Source organism: Zootermopsis nevadensis, unplaced genomic scaffold, assembly GCF_977971745.1.
Source record: "Zootermopsis nevadensis isolate Lab colony 2312 unplaced genomic scaffold, Znev_1.0 Znev_ptg000011l, whole genome shotgun sequence".
Classification (NCBI taxonomy): domain Eukaryota; kingdom Metazoa; phylum Arthropoda; class Insecta; order Blattodea; family Termopsidae; genus Zootermopsis; species Zootermopsis nevadensis.
The window spans coordinates 589,076-612,082 of record NW_028259143.1 but is presented as its reverse complement, the minus strand read 5'-3'; the positions used below and the strand labels follow the sequence as shown (position 1 = coordinate 612,082).

Genomic DNA, 23,007 nt, shown 5'->3' with positions numbered 1-23,007 from the left:
GGGTTACGCGACGCAGCACGACTAGCAAACGCAGCCATCAGCTTAATGTTGTCCCGTTTTGGCAGGAGATGCAAGTCAAACAATATTATTTCAAATTGGTGATATTAGTTCGTATGTTGTGTTGGAGTAGATTTTTGCACCAAAATTTTCATTCTTAAATATGGAACACAAAAACTGAAAAAAAAAATGACCAAAAGAAAATATAATGTAGAATTAATGGCACCGATGGCCTATTTAGGATAATTACTGTCATAATGGCATACGTAAAACAAAAGTTAAAATCTCTAAAAAAAAATCTGTGGTTGTAATCTACAAGTTTAATGGGAAACAAATAGAACACAACTGAAGTATTTCTATATATTTACCAATTTTTTTAAAAAAAATGATGATATACTTAAAATACAGAATTAACAATTGTGATATCTGCAGTCTATTGCAGTGAATCTAAAATAATTTATAACATTTTACCGTACAAAACGGTTAACCAAATCTCTTTTCAAGATTCATTTGTTTATTGGGAAGATATGTTTACTCTCCTTATACCTGCTTCTTCCAAGCAAATAACATATTCTTGAAACTGTGTGTGTGTGTGTGTGTTTAATCATTACAGTTCACACATAAGATTAAAATGAACAACAAAAAATAACCCAGTACACTAAACACAGAATGAAAAGCTTATATAAAACACTTAATGAACTTAGTACGACAGTTTCAAAACTACAACGTACTCTCAGGACATTTTCTTTAAGTTCAAGAGAAACAATGGAATTGGTTGGTGGGGTGGGGGAATTCACCCCCCCCCCCCCCCAGAGAATTACAAATAAAATGATTTGAACCCTCTCTGAACAGTAACAGAACTAACGCTTGGACATATTTAATAAAAATATGGCGTCCAACGTATTAGTAACAGAGATCTTAAAACATCTCACAAAGCCACATAAACCAGATGTTGCGTATCGCAAGGGATTATGTACTACTTAAAACTGATTACAGAATCACCTTTTGCATGAGATAAAGATGTGTGGTTGGATGCAGTTGTTACATAATTCAGTTACTTAAGACAAAATGCAAAACAATTTAAAGTAACCACTACAAACAATACATTATCGAGTATTTTGTTTCCTGAACTTTTGGGATAATTTACATAAAGTACCAAATGCAGCAGCTAAATCTGTCATTCAGATGAACATTTCACTAAAAAGATAAACGCACTGATGTTTCAGATAAAAATTCGGTGCACTGAAGTCTTGAAAGACGTCAGTGCGTAACGTACACAAACTTACAACCGCCATCGAAATCACTTCGTGTCTGCCTCGCACAGATGGCCTTGCTCTTATTTGTACAGAAAAATCTATCATTAAAATTATGCACGTACGTTACATTACTGCAGAAATGGATAACTTTATTATAACCTTCCAGATCCACATCACTCACACTTACCATTTGTACGAGTCCGTTCACTTGAAAATTTACATCCCCATGAGTAAAGAAAGTCTGCGCGGACTTTAACAGAAATGTCATGTTGGATTTCTTACTGAAATGGATTACAAACGTAAAACTGGAAAGAGCTCCCAGTAGACATAAGCGGGAGTAGAGCCAGTACGGACAGTGGAGAATATGAATTGAGATGGAGGTTCCAAGTACACAACAGCACATAACAAGTAGACACAAAAACTATGAGATTTAGTCACAAATAAAAGAGCGGTACCATCTGGAGCAACAGCTCTTGCAGTTATAAATCTATTACATGTGTACGGAGTCTTTGCGGCGACTACCGATTTTTGTTTATTCATCTCTTGAATGTGTAATAATAAATACCTCGTATGACTTTAAACCTCAATGCTCGCAAGTGACAGTTTCCCTCTGCGTTGATTAACATCAGGCTAGATTATCATGTACCATGGGAGATCAAAACATCGTTATTGAAAGAGCACAAATATTCAGATAGGAATTGGCAAAAGTAGATGACTCAAAGTTTTTAATTAATTATCACTGTAATTTCCATTATTTTATTCTATTACTTCACTGTCATACAAATATTCCACTTTCCCAAATATTCTGTTGTACCTAAAAATGAACAAAGCAAGAAATATTTACCTCTTCAGTTCCTAGTACTAATTTTGACTGAAATATTTCATGGGTGGACGAGTTATGTCGTAAACAGCAATATTAAATCAACTGTGAACGGCTGAAACCATCTTAAAATATGCTTCTACTTTGATATAGTTTTGCGATATAAAATATTAACGAGTGCTGTTCAAGCAGTGGTTCTGATAATGGGCCAGATGGACAATATTCTATACTAAATTCATTAATTATGTTTTGAAACAAGTTCATTAGGTCAGCCTTGGAAAATTATTCAAATGATTCTTGGAAATGTAGTTCATCCACAAAGTGAACTTTTCCTTGCAGCTACTTTTCATACAAAATTAAATTTCTTATGAGAAGACACTGAAATAAATCAAAGCTGACATGATTTCAATACTGTCTGGAGCATTTACGTGTTTCTGAAACGTTCAGAGACGAAAAACTCCAACTTGTTCCAAGTGTCTTTGCTACTTTGGTGTAAAATTCTGAAGATGTTTACTTTACCTTTCTACCTCTAATTTATAATGCCAGAGTAAGATACAGTCCACAGACAAGGAGAAAAGCCCTGTTAGGAATTCGATATACGCGCATGCGCAAGATTTCGCGATGAGTGACGACCCATCCTAAAAACACGCGTTCCACCACCACTGAACGAACAACAGACGACATGCTTTCATGTGTTCTGATGGGTATAGCTTTAAGATTACCTCACAGAGGCACAGCGATTTAATCTAGAATATTATCGCAACACCCACAGAACACATTAGAGGTGCGCTCACTACACGCTACCCTTAACGGCTTGATGTTTTCAGTCTGTGTGTAGTAGCGTAAAACTGTGACGTATCACACTTCCCACCAATAGCAGCCCTCTAGTCCAGCTGAAAAGTAACATTCCCCCCGCACCGCCCCAGAAACGACTTCCCCCCCGCAGGGCTTTTCTCCTGGTCTGTGGACTGTATGTTGGCCATCAGGAATGTTTTGTCCTCATGGAGTTGTAAGCTTTGCAAGTTATGAACTGACATGACTGAAAAGATCAGTACATTCGCAGCACTACGATATCAGAAGCCAAAATTTTCTTAACGCAGACAACGGAAAATTTAACCGGAAGTATCTTTGTCATCCATTATCTTCACCGAGTTCCAATCCATCTCACATAATACACAATACTAATTAAGTTCTTTTTGTTAGATCTTATCATCTTGTTTTGAAGCCCTTTCAACATTGAGCAGACATTTTTAATTCGCTAGTACTGCAGACCAGTTCAATTTGTTCTTTGTAATTCACTGCAACTTTCTGATATTGTTTTACCTAATCTAGTGCAATTAAGATTTAACAGAAGAGTAAAGTGTGTCCACCGTATGATATGAAAACATATTCTTCAGTACCGAACACATTATCAAGTTACGAATCAAATAACGATGCAAGACCTCATGCCAAAACTCTTACTTCACTTGTTAATTACACAATATAACACAATAAAAATAATGATCCCAAAAACATTTCAATACGTTCAATTGAAAAAATTTTGGAAACGTATTGTTTTTGCGTTCTGTACTTTCTATTCTTGCAGAGGGGGAATAAAACCCAAGCCATGTGCAGTCTGTGGTTTAAGAACCAAAGACTTGAGAGCATTGTTTTTCTAGCATGATCATTTCTGAGGAGAAATTATATATTCCTGTTGATGTTGGTCTTCTAGGCAGTAATGCCGCGCGGACTCGTAAGTACGCGACGTTTTGGACAAACATATACGGGCCTGAAGATGGAATAATGGTATTTACATACAAGTCTGCGCAACATTACTACCCAGAAGACCAACATCAAGATATTCACCACCATGAAAACCTCAAATCTCATACATGTTTCATGTTTGCGTTCTTATTTGTAATCACAGCACTAGTTATTACATGATACAGTTTATCTGGATAAGTCCCACCCAAACAAAAGAGTAATAAACGAGTTTGCTTGTCTGGTGCTCCGGTATCCATACCGTTCATAGGCAGGAACAATCCGTACAGAATACTGGGCTGAGATTTTTATGTCAACATGTGTTGATGAATTAACCATAATTATCGGTACATTCCAAACTAGTGAAAACAGTATTCATATGATATTAAAAATTACTACGTGATTTTATGCGGCTCATCAGAAAATTATACATCTTGAATTAATGTATTACTGCGTTCAAGTATTTGCTGTCTGAATATTTATGCACCATACAACCCTCAAGTCTGTGGTTTCAAAGTGTACTGTAATCAAGTAAAACATTGTATAATTAAGTAAGTGTATTACGAATGTATGATTCTGTTTCACTGATTTCTTTCAATTTACAATATAATATACAGGATGGGTGGGAAGTAAGTAGGCATTAAGAAATGGTTATAACCTCCATATTTCCGATGCAAAGCGATTATTTAATGCCTACTTACTTCCCACCCATACTGTAGTAGTTTCAAATCAGTTAAACACTTCCAATTTTTTAAAAAAAATATTTCATAGAAATCACCATAAGTTATGTGGTTTTCATTAACAGAAAAAGAAACAGAAAGCAGTATGGGTACTGGAGTAGCAAATGGCAGCATGAAGCCAACATGACTGATCTCCCTGATTACAACCATAAGCTAACTTATTTAGATTTAACTAACTGAACAGTTGTTCAGTGGCTCTTTCCAAATCCCAGTTGTATGACGATAACGCTACTCTTGCTTGGTGATCCTCAATTCCCATATCAGTGAGTCTTCGAATCTTCAAATCAAAGTCAGAATTTTTATGTGGACCTGAAAAGAATTTTAATTATCTTCTTAAATTCCTCAAGTAAAGCCCAGAGTAAAGAGCATATGGACAACCACATGCAACACCACAGAGCGCGAGCAGTTACGTATAAGCTTGGAAGTTCGATCAACCCTTCGGCCATCAACCAATCTCCTGTCACATACTCTTGCCTCTAAATCCCATATACTTTGGCATATGTTCTAGCGTTCCTATGTTTCATGTAGTCAGCACATTCTTATAACAACATTTTGGAAAAGAGTTAAAAAGTTACATTATATAAGACCAATAAGATCAACGACACTGGACTACAACTGTGCATACCTCCTGCATAGATGAATGTCCAATGACGAGCTGTTTGCCTAAACATATCTTGGTTCTCTTTAAACTGTTTGGCCACAACGGCATCCTGGGGGTCATCAGGTTCTGCAGCAGCAAGTAGCGCTTGGAGAGAAAGTAGAACCGTTCGCAACGTCATTGCTGCTGCCCTAGAATAAACGTGTTATATTTATTCATTTATTTATAGTTACTGCACAATGTTGTCAGTAGCTGAGACTATATATAAGTGAATAATAGGAAGATTATTGAATTAACTGGAAATAATACAGAAGGAAGAAGTCACGGCATAATTTAAGGTATCATTCAGCCATTTGGAAGTACTGAGGGAAACCATAAAAAACCACAGTCAGGATAGTCAGGTTTATGGATGAAATTTGAATTTGAGATTCTGGAATGTGACACAGTGGACAGACGCAAACAAAATTCTTATTTCCACATAAGACAAGAAACAAATACTGAACAAACATTCAATAAATACATCAGCCTTCAGAGTCTGTATTGTAAACAAATATATATATATATATATATATATATATATATACTTACCACTGATCTTTCAGGATATCTAAACATATTGCTCCAGTCACAGAGGAAATGTTGGGATGCCATATTTTAGTTATAAATCGCACCTGCACACATAAGACAAAAAAATTACCAAGAAAGATTCTGTTTCAGTTCTTACACACCTCACTTTTATACTGATTTCAGGTTAGGTTTACTTGGGGCTTTCTTTCTGGTAGTATGAAAAGTTTGTCATAGTGACTTTATTTATAACACATAAAAATTAAAAGGAAATGAAACAACACAGTCAAGACAAGATATTGTGGTGACTTTCATGCACGAAATTCAACAAATATTTTAAAGATTTATTTTTTAGTTTAAAAGCTGGGAAAAAACATACCATCCTATTGACACATATTTCTACAATATAAGCACTGTGCTGCCCCCTATTCATGTCCCTAATTTCTTTTGAGTTTACTGACCAAAACAATTGTGTGCATTTTGTATGTTATTCATCTGTGCTACATGGCCCATACCTCTCACCCAAAGGGGGAAAAAAAAAATCCTGTCAAATATCCAAAAATCTGATAACCACAATTGCCACCTTGACTTCATAATAATCTGTTACAAACTGATGTGAGTCCATGATAATTTGACCACCTAATTCTTCACATTTTATATTATAAATCACTTATTTATCGTCACAAGTTGCAGTTATAAATCACTGGTTTTTTACATTACCTTTGGTGGGTTAAAGGGATATGTTTCTGGTACTTTTATTTCCAATACAAATGTCCCTCCCTCATAAGGCGTCTCTGGGGGTCCAGCTATTTCTCCTTTCAATTCAGTATAGTTGTCATTCACCAATTCAACTTTTATAGCACACTTTGCAACCTGCAATATAGTAAGGTCACCTTAAATCCCAAAGCTCTGTGTTTTGTGGCATTTAAACAATAAATAATGATGTGACAAGATTACCTTGTTATCATTTTCACTTCTTTATTTACGTGAAATTTATCCACATTCTTCTAAGTCCATTTAATATTATATCCAGGGCTCTGACAACCACTGAACACACTAAATTTTAAGACAGTTAATGAATTGTACCACATAAACCCCATGTTTTCACATCATTATACTTCCTAAACAACTGAACTTCAACTACAGAAATTAGGCCATCTGTCCTTCTTTGATTCAGAATTCTGAAACTGTATATAATTTATACATTTTGGTAGGAACCCAACAGAGGTCATCTTTGAGGAAAGAATTTTATTAACTTTGTGTTACTGTAATCATGTAACAATACATAACAAAAAAGACTGTATTCTGATTCAGATTTTAGTAAGGACCCATTTTGATTAAATATTCTAAGTCAGCCAGAATTAGAAAAAAAAAATTTCTGACAATGTCATAACAGATCTGCAGACATTAACAACTTATAACTGTTCTCACAGAGTCCAAATATCAGCTTGGCTTCTTTGTACAATAAGACAAAGCTAACAGTAGTATTTTAAAAATTCCCATATAGGCAGTCTTATAACTATGTAAATAACAACAGTAAACTGCAGGTATATACTTTTTGCATCAAATCAGTGTTGATTGAAAACAGTGATGACTTAAAATCTCAAAAACAATTTTTGTATTATTCCTTCTGAGAAATCCACTCTGCCCGGATCATCAGATAACCAAATACGTCAACCATATTTTTTGTAACCTTGTTTATCGAAAGATGTGATAAGGATGCCTAATTTAAAATGGGTGCTGTAGATAATCTAAGTATTAACAAAACAGACCATTTAAGATGTATGGGCAAGAAAACAAATTATATAACAATGAAAAAAATAAAAATCCACATAAAATATCTGTATATACATAAATCTTCGATTATTAACAAATCATGAGTAGTGATATTGGTAAGTAAGCTGCAGTGCTCGTAGTTTTAACAATTAATTCAGGACATCTTACGACACTGTAACCAGATGATTGTGAGTGTCTGATCAGCCTATGTTTTCACACAATTACTTTATTAAGAGTTGACTGTGATGTGTTAGCTACGCTAAGTTACTTTATGTGATTAATATGACAGTTATGTGAACATTAAACATTTTTATGTAAAAGATAAATTTCTTAACATACAACAAGGATGGAAGAATATACTCCAATTTTGAGTGTACATATACCAAATGCTCTCTTTGTGACTGCTAATTTCAGTGACCTTGATATTAATTTATTGCAATTACATGTCTAGTGTCACAAACCTAGATTCATTGCCTAACAGTCAAAAAATATATTTTCCATATATTTAATTATTTACTATATAGAAAAAATCCAACTTTATGTAAAATAGGGGTAATACATGACATATATAACTAAAATTAAATGTGCCATACAATTTTTAGTATACAGCCCTCAGTATCACACTTAAAAGAAATCTATCCTATAATTTGACATAAAACAGTATCTGGATATCATGACTTCCCCAATGTGTGCTCTGACAAGTTACCAATGGACTATAATAACTGCTAACCGCAAAAATAACCTCAAAACTTGTGTTGCTTTGCTGGTTTTTTAAACCAAGGTATCTTAGTAACCGAGTCTTTGTTCTTATAAAAGAATTATTTAATAATGACAAAGTGTATGTTACAAATTCCTGTGTGAACCTAATAATTAGTACAGTAGCTGGAGCACTAAACAAAATTCAAACAAGTTGGGTGACGGACATAGATCAGGATGGTATAATACAGTACTAAGAAATTATTTTTATGTCTGTCATGGCAGCACATGCCATAAGCACTAGGATACTCATTTCTCTACCTGATAAAAGTCAAGCAGGTGGCAATACAAAATAAACATTCATTCTCTTTACAGCAATAAGTCTAATGGCTGGTTACTGTAATACGTAGAAAGAACTTGTAATCTAATCAGCAGGTTTACTATCATTTATTAGTTTCATTCACCTATTCCTATGGTCAACACAAATTATTCATAACACAGCATGGCTCAAATGTAATTTTTGTCACTCAGAACTTCAACATTATCCATTAATATCTTGCTGCCAAAATGTTAATACAAATAATTTATTTTGCAAGCACAATCTTGCAATCTGCTCAATATTGTTTAGTCTTGAGAAATTAATTTTATAAAAAAATTAGTGTGCTGTGTCCGACTGAATACACTGGAAACATGCAACAAACCACAATATGCACATGCAACACAAATACAGTTACAGTTTTAAAATAACCTGTCAAATAGTTTAACCCTCTGCTCCACGATAACATTTTACTGCCATAAATCAACTGTCATCTCTAATTATTATGTGTATATTATCTGCCCAGGACGACAAACAATAAAGTTTAAAAAACAACCTAAAATATATGGTGTTATGGGGTCAGTTAGGACCCTACCTCTTCGCTCTTAATAACTTCCTTAAATTCCCTCTTGATTCTCTGAGCAGCAATATTCGCCATGTTTCTAGGTCAAAAATTATCTAACGCATTGCTTCTACACGTCCAAGTTCCTATTGCTGCAATATTAGACTTCTACCACTAACTTTACCATACTAAATGTTCGATTACAATTGTTATGCTTTTACGGTCTACTGGATACCAATGGTAAGTTATCTATGATACTGTTTGCCTGTTCATACAATAATTCTAAATGAAAAGCAGGGGGATATCCTCGGTCGGTCAATAATTTATCCACATCGTTTTAACTTTAACCATTAAGTTATTCTCGTATATTCATGAGGAAGAGTATGAAAATTCCAACGCAAGGTTCTCATCAACAAAACATGACCATAGTTCAATCGAAAACGTTCATCAGGATATGATGTAAGCCTTTTTCCGCTGTAATCTGATTGGTTGTGTATGATGTTTTTGCAGTAATGCCCGTCGTGTCAGATCCAGTGCGAGCGAAAGCTTTGATTCGGTTGGAATTGGGAAAGCCGAGTTCATTACTTCGAAGTAGAATGCCTAACATTAAAGTTTTTAGTGGTACATCGCATCCAGATCTCGCACAAAGAATTGTCGATCGATTGGGCATTGACTTGGGGAAAGTAGTCACCAAGAAATTTAGTAACTTGGAAACATGGTAAGAAACGTGTATGGTTGAAAATAGATAGGTGCATTTAGCATTTTATAGTAATTCTTTGAATGAAATTGTTCTTTGGTGTATTGTTGCTTTGTATTAATATTATTGTTTGTAATAATAGTTGCTGAATGTCGTGTTTTCATCAATTATGGCAGTATTAAATAACTGATTTGTAAGTACCTCGTGGAGATGTAATTTACTCAAAAATTACGCACCGAACCGAATATCATGATATTGTGATTCAGACTTTTTATATTGGGGAGAAGATATTTGACTAGCTTAATTCCAGTATAGTGAACTGCATTTTGATGTTTACTAAATTTAGTATTTGACGCCTGAAGATTATATCTGTATCTTGTACTTAAATTGTGGATTTCTGAGTTTGCTTGAAATTTTTATATGTTGTCCACTACAAATGATGATAATGAGAGCAAGAATTCACAGGCTAGTGGAAGAATATTAAATTTCATACACAATATCTTACATGAGGCTTTTCTTTTTTAATGTAAAATACCTTCTTGCTGTCTTTTGAGTTTCACCAAAAAGTAATTCAATATGATATGACTCCGTGGAAGTAAGCAAAGTAGATCAATTTTAAAGTTTCTGTTTTCATGAGTAATGTGGCAGCCTCATAGCAGAGCATGCTAGGTTCATTTTAAAGGTTTTAGTGTCTGCTTTTTAATGGAGGAGTATAAACTAAGCCTAGAAGTCTTCTCTAGGTATATAGCTGCCTTTCTCTTACAGTGTCGAAATTGGGGAGTCTGTGCGAGGTGAAGATGTATATATTGTGCAGAGTGGGAGTGGTGAAATTAATGACAATTTAATGGAGCTTCTTATCATGATTAATGCCTGCAAAATTGCTTCAGCATCACGTGTGACCGCTGTAATACCCTGCTTTCCCTATGCAAGGCAGGATAAGAAGGATAAGGTATATAATAAACTCATTTTCTCTGTTACGTAATTTCCATTTTTTTTTTGAGGTCTCTCAGTTCGGGTTCATTGTAGATGTCATTGCATTTTGAGAAAAATGAAATTTACAGCAGGATTCAAACTTGTCTCAGCTTTGCAGTAAGTCATGGGCCATAATTTAGAGAAGTAGTTTATAATAATGTTTCGTAGTGAGATTTCAGGTTCTCATGCCAATGAGTATGAAGTTGGCTGTCTTCTGGGACGTTGCTTCACGTAAGCAGGTAGATATTGATTGACTTTCAGAGGAACTTACTGCCTCCAACTTCAGGGTGATCATACTCCTCATAGTGAGACCCTGAAATCCCTCTGGCACAAAACTGTTTTTTTAACATTGTGTGCCTAAGGATCAGGCCTGATGATGGAGGCAGTAAGCTCCTCTGAATTTTCAGTCAGTATCTACCAGCCTACATGGTGCAACATCCCAGAAGACAGCCAGCCATCTTTATTTCATAGTGAGATAACAAGAGAACTGGAATATACTGTGGTCTGTTTCCATTTGCTTTGTCAAGAACATGTGACATTAAATGCTTAGTGGAGTGATGTTATAGCAAATACACAAGAACATCATAAATACTTAAATATACCTAAGTAAAATTTGGCGAAGTACTATTCCACTCATTTATTGCATTTCAAAAGTAACAAAAGGACTGAAAAATGAAAGACAGTAACTGTTTACCATTTTGTTTCAGAGCGTAACACATCCACCTTTCTTATCTCCTTTTTTTTTTTTTTTTACTTGTGTTTCGGTTGTTTCTCTATATGGTATGGTATATTTATAGTGTGTGTTATAGCAGACATATGTGTCGTGTGTTCTTTCTTGACTGTGTATGGGTACAGGATCATGTTCACTATGAATTAGTATTCAGATGTGGGTATAGCCAAGCAGTGTTAAGTGTCAGTTTCTTCCACGATAGCTGGTTTGCTATAGGTAGGTGTACAGCCCATTTATCTGTTGGTGAATATTAAGAATCAATAATTGTACAACAGAAATGTTTAAATTCTGTGGTATAATTTCAAGCTGTTGTGAATCTTGCCACTTACTGCATAGTCATTACTACCCATTTGTGTATTTTAATATAGGACTTGTGTATTTAATGGAAGCATATAGAAAACTGAATGTAATACCTTGTAATGGGGTGTCTTTATAAATTTTTCTAGGAAGTGGAATTTAAAAATGTAGGACTGTTTCAAAAAGAGAGGTTACTTGTAGTTTTAAATGAAATTGAGATTTTAATTCTAATTCTACTGTTTTAAGGTGGTTCTGAACATGTATTTGAGGTTTATTCTCAGATGAACATGTAGCTGCTATAGGAGAATTAAGGGTTTGTATGGTTTTCATTTTTATTGTAGGGGTTTGGTTCTGTTTTCAAGATGATATATATGTTCTTTGAAATTTATTTTGAAATTGTCATTTTGTTAAATGTAAGTATAATATTTACAAAGATTTGTGACTGGTTGTTTGTAGTAATTTCTGTTAGCCTTACATTACTATATTTGCTAATAGATGCTTTGTTTCGGCCTTGGACATTGTTGGCTAGGAGGCTTTGCTACTCTGCTGACCTTTGATTCATTTCTGGATGTTTATATATAACAATTTTTTTTGTGATATTTGCCAAATTATATGAAACTGTCACTTTTCTTAATTTTTGATAAGGTGTTAGTGTGCATTAAGCACAGAATGAATAATTTTTGGTGTTTTGTATTCATTTGAAGAGCCCAGTTCCTTAAAATTCTGTTTGCTGATTTTTAATGACTGGAGTAGCAAATCATTCTGTATATGTAGGAACCAGTAACTAAAGAATTCTATAATCTCAAGGTAAATGTTAATTAGGATCTTGTACTGTAACATATAGACTGGGCTTTAAAAATTCTTACTTGTCAATAGGATAGAACATGTAAACTGAATATGAGAACATGATGGTAATTCGAGTCCTTGCACTATTAGCCAACTTTTCCCGTTTAAAATAGGATCAGGCGTTGATGCATTCCCTTATTACAAACAGATTTTCAGTGATAGTTTTACAAATGTTTAAATCAACTTTGAACTTGCTCATATCACACAGTCATGTATATAGAAATTACATGTTGCTTGCCTCTCCGTCAGAAAAGATAAATTACATTTTAAAAATTTAAATGTTAAAATTTTACATAATTCAATTTTAAACAAAGTAATGCCTTCTTTTTCTGTCACAACACTTATTTCAGCACTTTCAGTGGCTGCATTGTTTAGAATTGTGCCTTACATGAATTGTTCTCTAATTTTATTGACATAATTTTGTTGTTATAATACATTTAGACTTTGGGTACCTTTCAGTTGATATTTTTAAGTAAAGACCATATTAGTGTTTGTAGCTGTATTGTAAACTCTTGTAATGTCACAGGCTGGTGGAGATGGAGAAGGTACTGGACATGAATTACCAGTTTCCTTCACAATGAAGGTCAACGAATGGAAGTTCCGGGTAAATTTTACATGTTCACTGAAATCGTATTACTTTTACAGACGGGAACAGATCCGGGCAGCAGAGGCAGAGTTCGATTTGGAAATAAATTCCATTTAAAATTATATCTGTACATTAATATATGTATTGTGGAGACAGTTATAAACATACGCTATCTAACTTTTCTTCATACATATTATCTGCAATAAAACCTTTATGTAGTAAAATTCTGGGAACCAAGATTTTTGTATCTTATTGTGTGGAAGCTCTTTATACATACCATATTTGAATATATTACATTATGTCCTTTCTGAACCCATGAACTTTGTTACGAAATGGAACACAAATTTATTGTTCTGATATTTTCAGTATGATGTTAATTGAGCATATTTGTTATGTAATGGAATATGTGAATCTATTTTACAAATAATATAGTACTAAATTCCATAATCCGAATATAGTGTGAATTATAACTGTTTTATATTATTTTTATGTTTCGGAGCTGAAATTATTTACTGTTTTCCATTTGCTCAAATGAATAACTCTTAGATCGTTCATATTGAGGTAGTATGAATATAATGTCTTTAGCACTGTACTCAAATCGAACTCTGATGTATGAGAAGTGATAAGAGGGGTAGAAGAGAATGGGAGAGAATTTAATTACGGAGTTGGGCCTAACATAATTTTAGACAGGTTGTGTAGAAATTCTTTGGGCCTGTATCTTAAAGTCACTGGGAAGCATCTGCTTATGCAATTTTCTTTGATGTCATGGTTGAACTTTGAACATATTGTTTTCTTGTTCAGCTTCTGCCCTCTCGTCACTTATCTCCTGCCTCTATTTAGCTTTCTCTTTTTCCTATGCAATTGATAAACAAGTTGGTTAGAGATTTGGTTTCTATACCAGAATTTAATTACTGACCCCTGAGACTTTTGTTATCATGATTATGTAGGGTGTTCTTTAAAGACTTTATTGCATAGTAACAACAAAATGTGTTTTACTGGAAGTAGAATTTCTGTATACAGATTCTACCACAAATGTGAATTTGTTTGTATTGGTTTGTTAGATACACATGTAACATACAGTCTTTGTGGAACATTGCTTTCATTTGGGGATGTGGCTTTACTGCTTGCGGATCAGTAGTTTTTGGGGTTTAAGCTGCATTTAAGATGTACAGTAAACAGAATGTTTTATTTGAATACTCGCATTCACGAAAAAGTATGTAACGCCAATTAACCGTCTTGTCAACACTTATTTATAGACTCATTATTTGTTAATTATCACTGATTCTAAAGTAATTCATTGAATGTCTTATGATCTTGTGAAATTCACACAGGCCTTCTGTCCTGTCGACCAGGTTGAAGATCCAGTCACTCTATGAGCTTGAGAACTTATGGGTCCAGTTGTCTTTGCCTTCCATCCCACAGTATTTTTGTCCCATCAGATCATAATAACTTCATTCTTAAAGATTCACGAAGCAAATGATCAGTCATTGGTGTTATTTCATATTTTCTGTTCATAAATTCACCTTGCTCATGACTCTGGTTCTGTAGCAACCGTTCTTGCTTCATATGAGGTGTTCTGAATATTAGGGATGATCCCATCAAATTTTTATCAGAATTTTTAGGGTATGTAAAGGCAGATAGATCAAGTTCCAAGAGTCTTGTTTTCCTTGAGTATTCTCTCATTAATACTGACACATTTTGGGGGAGATGATAATAATTATATCTTAACATCTACAGAGTGCTTTTCTGAAAACTTTTATAAACTACTTATCTTGAAATGCAGAATATACAGTCAGTTGCTTCTGCACATCTGAAAATGAAATTAATCCATGGACATTGAAATAAATCTGTAGGGAGCTGACAAATTAAAATATCTAACAGCAGAATATAAACAATCTTTTGTATAAATAATTTCACTTTTGTGGTTCTGTATATAATTATGAGCTGGGGTAGCTCAGTCAGTATAGTGATTGACTACGGACTGGACGACTGGGGTTTGATCCCCGATGGGCAGAGGATTTTTCCTCTAGCCTCTGCGTCCAGCCCGACTCTGGGGCCCATCCGGTGCCCTATGTAATGTATATCGGGTCCTTTCCTGGGGGTAAAGTGTGGCTGGGGCACAATGCTGACCACTCACCCCTATCTAGTGCTGAGGTTAAGAATAAACAGGAGCTATACCTCCTCTCCCCCCAAGCACCTACATGGCATATAGTGGTACAACTTTACTTGTATATGTGTATAATTCTTTGTCTCTCATTCTGTAGCTGTCTTGTGTTCGTAGAATAATGACCCAATTGTAAGATATGACAGAAGATGCAAACTTATTTGTCCTTGTTGTGTTATGTGTTTTCTGTAGGGATTTTTTTTCTGTTTACAAAATAAATATTCTTGATTACACTTGATAAGAATACTGTAGTAATAGGGGGCCCTACTACTATAATCTTCTTTTCAGTTCTGTCATTAACCTGCATAAAAGGAGATTCTTAATGTGATTGAATTTTGTATTTGCAGTTTTCTCCTTTGAATCAGAGAAATGCTTCTTTGTTTGGTGAAGTCGTGGTTATTTCATTTACAGATGTCATATAGCTCTGCAGTATTTTCCTGGGCAAGGCTTTCTTGGTGCTTTCATATGTACAATGTTGGAGATTTTAATTGTCCTGTGTGCAATGTATATATTTTAACAATTGGTATGTTATGATGGGTATTATACTGGATATGTGGGATTTTTGTGTTATATGTGAACGTCTTTTGTTGGAATTGTAGCCTCTTGGAAATTTGTTTGCAGCTGTTTTGGGTTAAGGATACGGATGCAGTGGTGTAATGTTTTCTGAATGAGATTTTTCTCTTTTTTATGAAATGAAATTTATGTGTGTTGTCTCCTAGTCTTTATATGTTATCTCTTTGACGTAATTTCGACATATGAGGTCAGAAGGTTGTAAAACCGGCTTATATTGTGCAACATTGTGATTGAATTCCTTCATACGAATTTCTTCACCAAGCATTTAGGTTCTTCTTCCAGTTCGAAGACATAATCCGATTTATTTGAATTGAGGCTCAGTTAATATAGCAATAGTATTCAGATGCTCCATTGCTTGGAGGCATTCCATTCATTGTTATTCAGCAAATCTGTTAACGTTTGTTTATGACCATGTTGCTAATTTTAGTCATGTGATGATTTTTAAATGATAATTAACAATTATCCCTACTGATGCATTTAGTACATACATACATTTGCTTCTCATACAATAAAAACTGAAAACCTGATACCACATATGTATATCACTATACATATGTAAAATATAATTGAAATTAAGTGGCAAATATGTATTACATTTCCCGGCCGTGCCAGTTTTAGGGTTACTCCACCTTAATCCCTGAATGTCATTTATCTCATTCTAGTAATTGTGCCCAGTTTTATAAGAATGTAAGCCATGAAGGTTGTGTGTTGTGAGCTTACTTGTGTATGATATGGCTTTTTATGTATGTGATATTCAAAACAGATGTGTTAAACCCTACAGCATAATACTTTTAAAATCCTTCAAATATGAGAGTAACCATGACACCATTTCACACATTCCAGGATTTTGTTCCTGATCTTACAACAGTGAGTATTTATGGCCTTATGGTGTGAAACAAAAAATACGATTGATTTTCCTTTATTTCCTGTATATTTATGAAATGAAATAATTGTAATGTTTGTGACTGAGAACTAACACACGTGATGTTTGACTGTATAATTGGAAAATCGAATGTGCCGGTCAATATTTCAGCTCTCTAAACCCATGTCAAAATGAAAATTACAATTTTTCAATGATACATTGGTGGCCATGGCAGTTTTACTCAGGGAGATGTTAGTGAATCATTGGCTATATATATGGTTAGAGTGGGCAAACCTGCAAAATTCAGTGTTAATGAGAGATTAGCATAAGACAGTCCTGTAAAGATGTCTCACGTGTATCTAGTCTTTAAAGTCTGATTTACTTATTTATTTTCGTATAAACTTGACATTTATTGCCATTGTGAAATTCTGGATCATGTCAAAGGTAGCTGGAGTACCTGACCTGGGGAACCTGAAGTAAATTTTGTTGTACTACTTCAGTACATGTAACATATTAGAACAGTACCTTAAAATGACTAGACGTTAGCTCATCAGATGCTGGATTGCCATACTCCTAACTCTAGATTATTTAACTGATGTTGTTATTTAAAAAAGTGCATCTGAACTGTTAATACAGTATAAATCATTGGTCCTTTGAAGTTGTCTGTTCTGGGGTGTTGTGCTGTGCAGTCTGGCAGAAGTTTACTGATGATGTAGGCAGCAAGCACCTTTGAAACACTGGTAAACTTCTACCAGGCTGCACAGGACAGTATAACAGAAGACAGCCATCATAGTTCTTGCAGCCATTAGAACCTGAAATCTCACATTAGTCCTTTGTACTTGGTAGAATTAATATATTTGCACGATTTAGACTTGTGTGGGGATTTGTTGGAGCATTTGTGTCTTTCACATTTGTTTCCTGTTTGCTGTATACTGATCGTGGAAAGAAATTTAATATGAATTAAAAATATAATTTTAAAATTTAGAAAAGAAGAAAGCATGTGCATTTTGCCATCTCTTAAATTTGGTTTACACAAGATTTCTTCAGCATTGGTCTCTTACATGATAAGTGAAAATACTGCTTACTTTTTTCCTCTGCATTGCTTAACATTAACATACATAATCTAGCGTGCTGTCTGCAATAATGTTTGTGGTAAGATTTCTCTTATTTGAACTTAATAATTGTGGGTATTTATGTGTGTTAAAGTTTGAATAATTTTTTTTTAGTTAAGACGTAAGAATGGTGTATGAAATCTGTCCTGCATTATGTGTTGCATAACAAGGTAATTTTTGTGTTGCTAGTGTTTTCTTTGTTTGATTTTTGCTTTTCACTCATTCATTGAACTAACCAGGGTGCATTTGCAACACTTCATTAGTTTTTGCACTTTTTCATCCATGTATTGATGTGAACTTTCTCTTCTTTGCTGCTGTTTATGTGGCAGTAATGCCTTCATATCATGTACATCCTCATTTGGAATCTTTTAGTTCGCCATTGCCCTCTTTCCTTTCACTTTTATCCAGTGTTTGTTTTCCTGCAAGGAGGGCCGGTCGGGACAGCTAAGCATATTTTGCTTGTTTTGTGAGTAGCGTTGCAAATGGACCTTGGAATGCTACTATGTAACGTAGTGTGCATCTTGTATTTCTGTTTGACAGAGCCGTGCCCCTATCTCAGCCAAGCTTGTAGCCAACATGCTTTCTGTTGCTGGAGCTGATCATATTATCACAATGGACTTACATGCGTCACAGATCCAAGGTTTCTTTGATATACCAGTAGATAACCTGTATGCTGAACCCGCTGTTTTAAAGTGGATAAAGGAAAATATTATTGAGTGGCGAAATAGCATAATTGTGTCACCAGATGCTGGTGGTGCAAAAAGGTATGTTGTTAAATATTAAGTTGCTCTTTAAAATTAAAAATGCAGAGAAGTATGTGCGTTGAACTTTAATTTTTGTTTTCTCTGTGTGATATACTAACTGCAGTTTTCTGCCATCTGTGATTTAGAATTCTTTATGCAACATATGTTATATTTTGTTTTTGTTGCCGCAGAGTAACGTCGATAGCAGATCGGCTTAATGTTGAGTTTGCCCTGATCCACAAAGAACGTAAAAAGGCTAATGAGGTAGCATCAATGGTTTTAGTAGGTGATGTTAAGGACAGGGTGGCGATATTGGTAGACGATATGGCTGATACATGTGGCACAATTTGCCATGCAGCTGAAAAGTAAGTATTTTTTTCCCCATGGTTTTATATACCTTTATGTGAAGAGAAAGCTTTCATACAATAAAACATTAATATTTTAATTGTTGTTAGAACAACTGTCTCATTTGATGCATGCATTTTCATTCACTTAAAAAAAATGTCAACACAGAATTTCAGAATATCCGCAGATGCTTTTGTGAATCAGAGTTCTTGATTCAAATTTTTACTATTTGGTCACATATTTCACACATTTTGGTTGAATGGGTGTGAATTTGTGTTAAGCTGTGTGAGTGCTTATTATTTCTCTATTCGTCAGCTAGCATCTTCTAACCTTTTGTGTTTGTGTCAGATTACTTGAGGCTGGTGCAACAAAGGTATATGCCATCTTGACTCATGGTATTTTCTCTGGACCAGCTATATCAAGGATCAATAATGCATGCTTTGAAGCTGTTGTTGTTACCAATACAATACCACAAGAACAGCATATGAAAGACTGCCCCAGGATACAGGTAATATTGTTATTTTATTAAACTTTACTTCTGAAAAAGATGTTATGATTTTCATATGTAAGAAAAATATTCTGCATCAGAAGCAGCAAGCCCTTTTTGAAAACACTGTCATTTGCAAAAATCCTTTCACACCAATTCAAAATAATTGGCATTGGGTGAAGTATTATAAACACTTGCAGAATTAACCATATAGTTGAGCAGTTTAAATGTGATGGCTGTTTACAGGCGGACAGACAAATGACCTTTCAAGGTGAGCAGTCCATGAAACATGCCATTATCAGTATATGTAACTGTGTAGCATGCCGTTATGTTCCAAGTCTAGTCTGAGAAGTAGACATTTTCTAAGATGTTGCATATTGTAGAATAATTTTAAACCCTACAATATGTGTGGGTTATTTTTCATAGACATCTGCTCAAAGTATCCGTCCTGGGCATTGTCATTGTGATGTGGATGAATTAGGGTGTGAAAGTTCTTTTTGGAACATGAAATGAGTAATTGTAAGCAAGTTTTTGTGAAGTTGTGTTGGATCATCAAAAGTATTTGTCCACCATGTGCCATCAGTCCTCTCCTCCCCAGCCTTTTCCTTAAGATGTTAAATATTTGCTGAATTTAACATTTTCAAAATGTTTGTTTCAGTGTATCGACGTATCCATGATGTTTGCAGAAGCTGTGAGGAGAACTCACAATGGTGAATCTGTGTCATATCTTTTCTCAAATGTTCCTTATTGAAAGACTCATTAGTGAAGCATTCACAGTTTTTACACCTCCGTCTGCTTCGTTAATAAACCGGGCAACTGTATGCTTGTGGGTTGTTATACTTTTTAGTCAATCAGTCATATGTGTACACAAGAATCTCAGCTGTACTACCTGCATTTCTATTGGATGTTGTTGGATAAATATTGTACCTATATTTAACTTCTCCCATGCAATAAGACAGCATAGTCTGGATTATGCAGTAATGAATTGTGAAGTTAATAATTAACAATTTTTTGTTGAATTTGATTCTAAGTAAAAAATGCATAGTTGCAAACATATTATTCTTTCCTTCATGGGTTCTTAGGCCGAACTACTCTGATCGGGAGTAGAATCGAGGTCTGTACCAGTTATCCACAAGTTTGTTTTATACAGAAATTTTTGCAGTACTGCTATAATTGTGACCATGCTTACTCATAGTGCGAAGATTGCAATGAAAGTTATAATTTTAAGCCTGTAGAGTAGATGATTGCCATTATATTCTTATAAGGGCTACATATATCATACAGTACTAAGTGAAAGACAGATGGTCTAGATATGCATCTACAATAAAATAATTTAATTGTTTCACCTATATAAACATCAGATATTATGATGGAAACAGCCCTTAAAATATAACTGAAACTTACATTCAATAGAAATATAATATTGATTGAAATGAAACTTTGTGAGGTCATGGTTTATGTCAAAATGTATGTGTTACAAATGTCAAATACATCATTTTGTAGTAATCGGTCTCCCTTAAGATTCTGTGTGATTCTTCCAGTGAGTTGATGTGTTAGTTACGCCTCATCTTTTCTGCGTACAATTCACATTGTCACCTTGTGGATCTTTTGAGTACTGTGCTGGTGTAGTTAATCAGAGCTGGTGATGTAATCTTAGAACTGAGATGTCATACATTGATACAGAGATGATTTGTTAAACATATTGATGTAGCCATTTAGAATTTGGCTATCTTCTTGTGTTACATTTGACAGCCAGAAATGTTTCATTAACATTGCAGTTTTGCATTAGAATCTGCATGTGCCATTGCTCTAGTTTTACAGACTTAGTTCATATATTATTAAAATGAAATGAAAGGATTTTATTTATGAATTGCCTAGAACTATGTAACAGATTTTTATGGTAACAGAGGATAAGTTTGTGCAAATAATTGCCAAAACTAGATTTATATCCTGGCATAGTCTGCATTCCTACATGCTGTTTCTGTGAAGGCTTATGTTCACCATTTTGAGTATTCTTACAGACATATAGTTTTAACTGAAAACATTTGTAAAGAACTCAACAGGAAGGGATTAGAAACAGCTGGAATTGTTTGCGTGAGAAACATGAAGTTCACTGAGTGCTTACAGCTGAATTTCTGTGATACAAATTTGATCAGAATCACACGTTTCTGCACACTGACTATATGAACTCAGCTGCTGCTTCATATTTAGTAAACTATTCTAAGAGATGGAGACATAAGGGATTTCATATGTGCTCTGTGTGACCACAGCTGTGCCAAATCTGATTGATCACAGTATGACCTCTATTAAATTTTTTCTGTGTCTGTTATACTTCGCATACTTGTTTTTAAAATAACTTCTTTTTGAGTTATAAAGGAGCTTGGGTAGCTCAGTCAGTATAGTGACTGGCTACAGACTGGACAACTGCGGTTCAATCCCCGACAGGGGGAGAGGATTTTTCCTCTAGCCTCTGCTTCCAGACCAGCTCTGGGGCACACCCAGCCTCCTATCCAATGGGTACCAGGGTTCTTTCTCAGGGGTAAGGCGTGACCAGGGTGTGATGCTAACCACTTACTCCCATCTAGTTCCAAGTTTAATGAGTTGGAGCCATATATCCTCTTCCCCCCAAGTGCTTACATGGCATATAGTGGGACAGCATTACTTTTTTATGACATTTAACATAAAATCTTCTTGTCAAAATATCAGGCAAATCAAATCTCAGAATTTCTGTAGCTCTCTAACACAGCTGTTTTAAGTTTAGTACCCTGGTAGGCATTTATCTTTGAGGCACTTGTGACTGATCATAATCTGCTAAAATCTGTACTCTGTATAGAGAAATATATCAATGAAATACTTAATTTTTAACATGATTTATTTGGGAAAGTTTAGGGGATTCATAATAGTTACTTTATAATAAAAATATTGTCCTAAAATGTAATTTTTAAGTAAATTTTGTTGTATATATAGCCTTTGACATGCAGAATAATTTGTTCCCAAATCTGAGACTTTGTGTATTAAAAAGTGTGATGATGCAGCTTATCATTGTAGACTACTTTTAATTACCAAAGATGAGGCTGTAATGTCCTCCTCCGAGGACTAGCCAGCCTACTTTGAATGAAGCATTTTTTAGATTAGTTTGCTCTTAGAATGTTGGTTCATTTTCAGGATGGTTAGCTGTCACATATGGTGGCATGGTACAAAATGGATACTCTTTGTGGTGAAAGTACATTAGTTGATAAATAATTTGGAGTGATCAGGGTTCTGTTCCTCCACACCTCACCCTAATGAAGACCGAGCTGCAGTGAGTTTGTAATCCTTATAAAACAGTAATTGAATGTGGATATGGACTGTCTTATTGTATTTTTGAGCACACTGCAACTCGCATGTGAACATGTGATGTAGGTTCCTTGGTAACTAGCAGATGATGTGTTTTTGAACCCTTGTGTTTGGTGGAAAAAAGTATCATATTACAAAAAATGTATTGAAAGTAGAATATGAAATTGCCAAATAAAGTCCTTTTTTTTAATA

At 34.6% G+C, this 23,007-nt stretch overlaps 2 protein-coding genes across 5 annotated transcripts; one reads left to right on the top strand and one right to left on the bottom strand.

The window, feature by feature from the left end:
• Positions 1 to 343: 343 nt before the first annotated feature.
• Ubc4 (ubiquitin conjugating enzyme 4) lies at positions 344 to 9,316 on the bottom strand. The gene is made up of 5 exons (XM_022081151.2): positions 9,099 to 9,316; positions 6,436 to 6,588; positions 5,740 to 5,822; positions 5,179 to 5,342; positions 344 to 4,862 (listed from the first exon to the last, which is right to left on the bottom strand). Exons 1-5 carry the CDS (start codon positions 9,159 to 9,161, stop codon positions 4,726 to 4,728), a joined length of 600 nt encoding a protein of 199 aa, XP_021936843.1. The 5' UTR covers positions 9,162 to 9,316; the 3' UTR covers positions 344 to 4,725.
• On the top strand, positions 7,611 to 23,005 carry Prps (phosphoribosyl pyrophosphate synthetase). Of its 4 annotated transcripts, none has more exons than XM_022081146.2 (8): positions 7,611 to 7,679; positions 9,576 to 9,783; positions 10,528 to 10,711; positions 13,134 to 13,211; positions 18,445 to 18,668; positions 18,839 to 19,012; positions 19,341 to 19,500; positions 20,138 to 23,005. In XM_022081146.2, exons 2-8 carry the CDS (start codon positions 9,578 to 9,580, stop codon positions 20,228 to 20,230), a joined length of 1,119 nt encoding a protein of 372 aa, XP_021936838.1. In that variant the 5' UTR covers positions 7,611 to 7,679; positions 9,576 to 9,577; the 3' UTR covers positions 20,231 to 23,005. The 4 variants fall into 4 exon arrangements, with proteins under 4 accessions (XP_021936838.1, XP_021936839.1, XP_021936835.1 ...); XM_022081147.2 differs by lacking the exons at positions 7,611 to 7,679; positions 13,134 to 13,211 and adding exons at positions 9,350 to 9,467; positions 16,774 to 16,797; XM_022081143.2 differs by lacking the exon at positions 7,611 to 7,679 and adding an exon at positions 9,352 to 9,467.
• Positions 23,006 to 23,007: the final 2 nt, after the last annotated feature.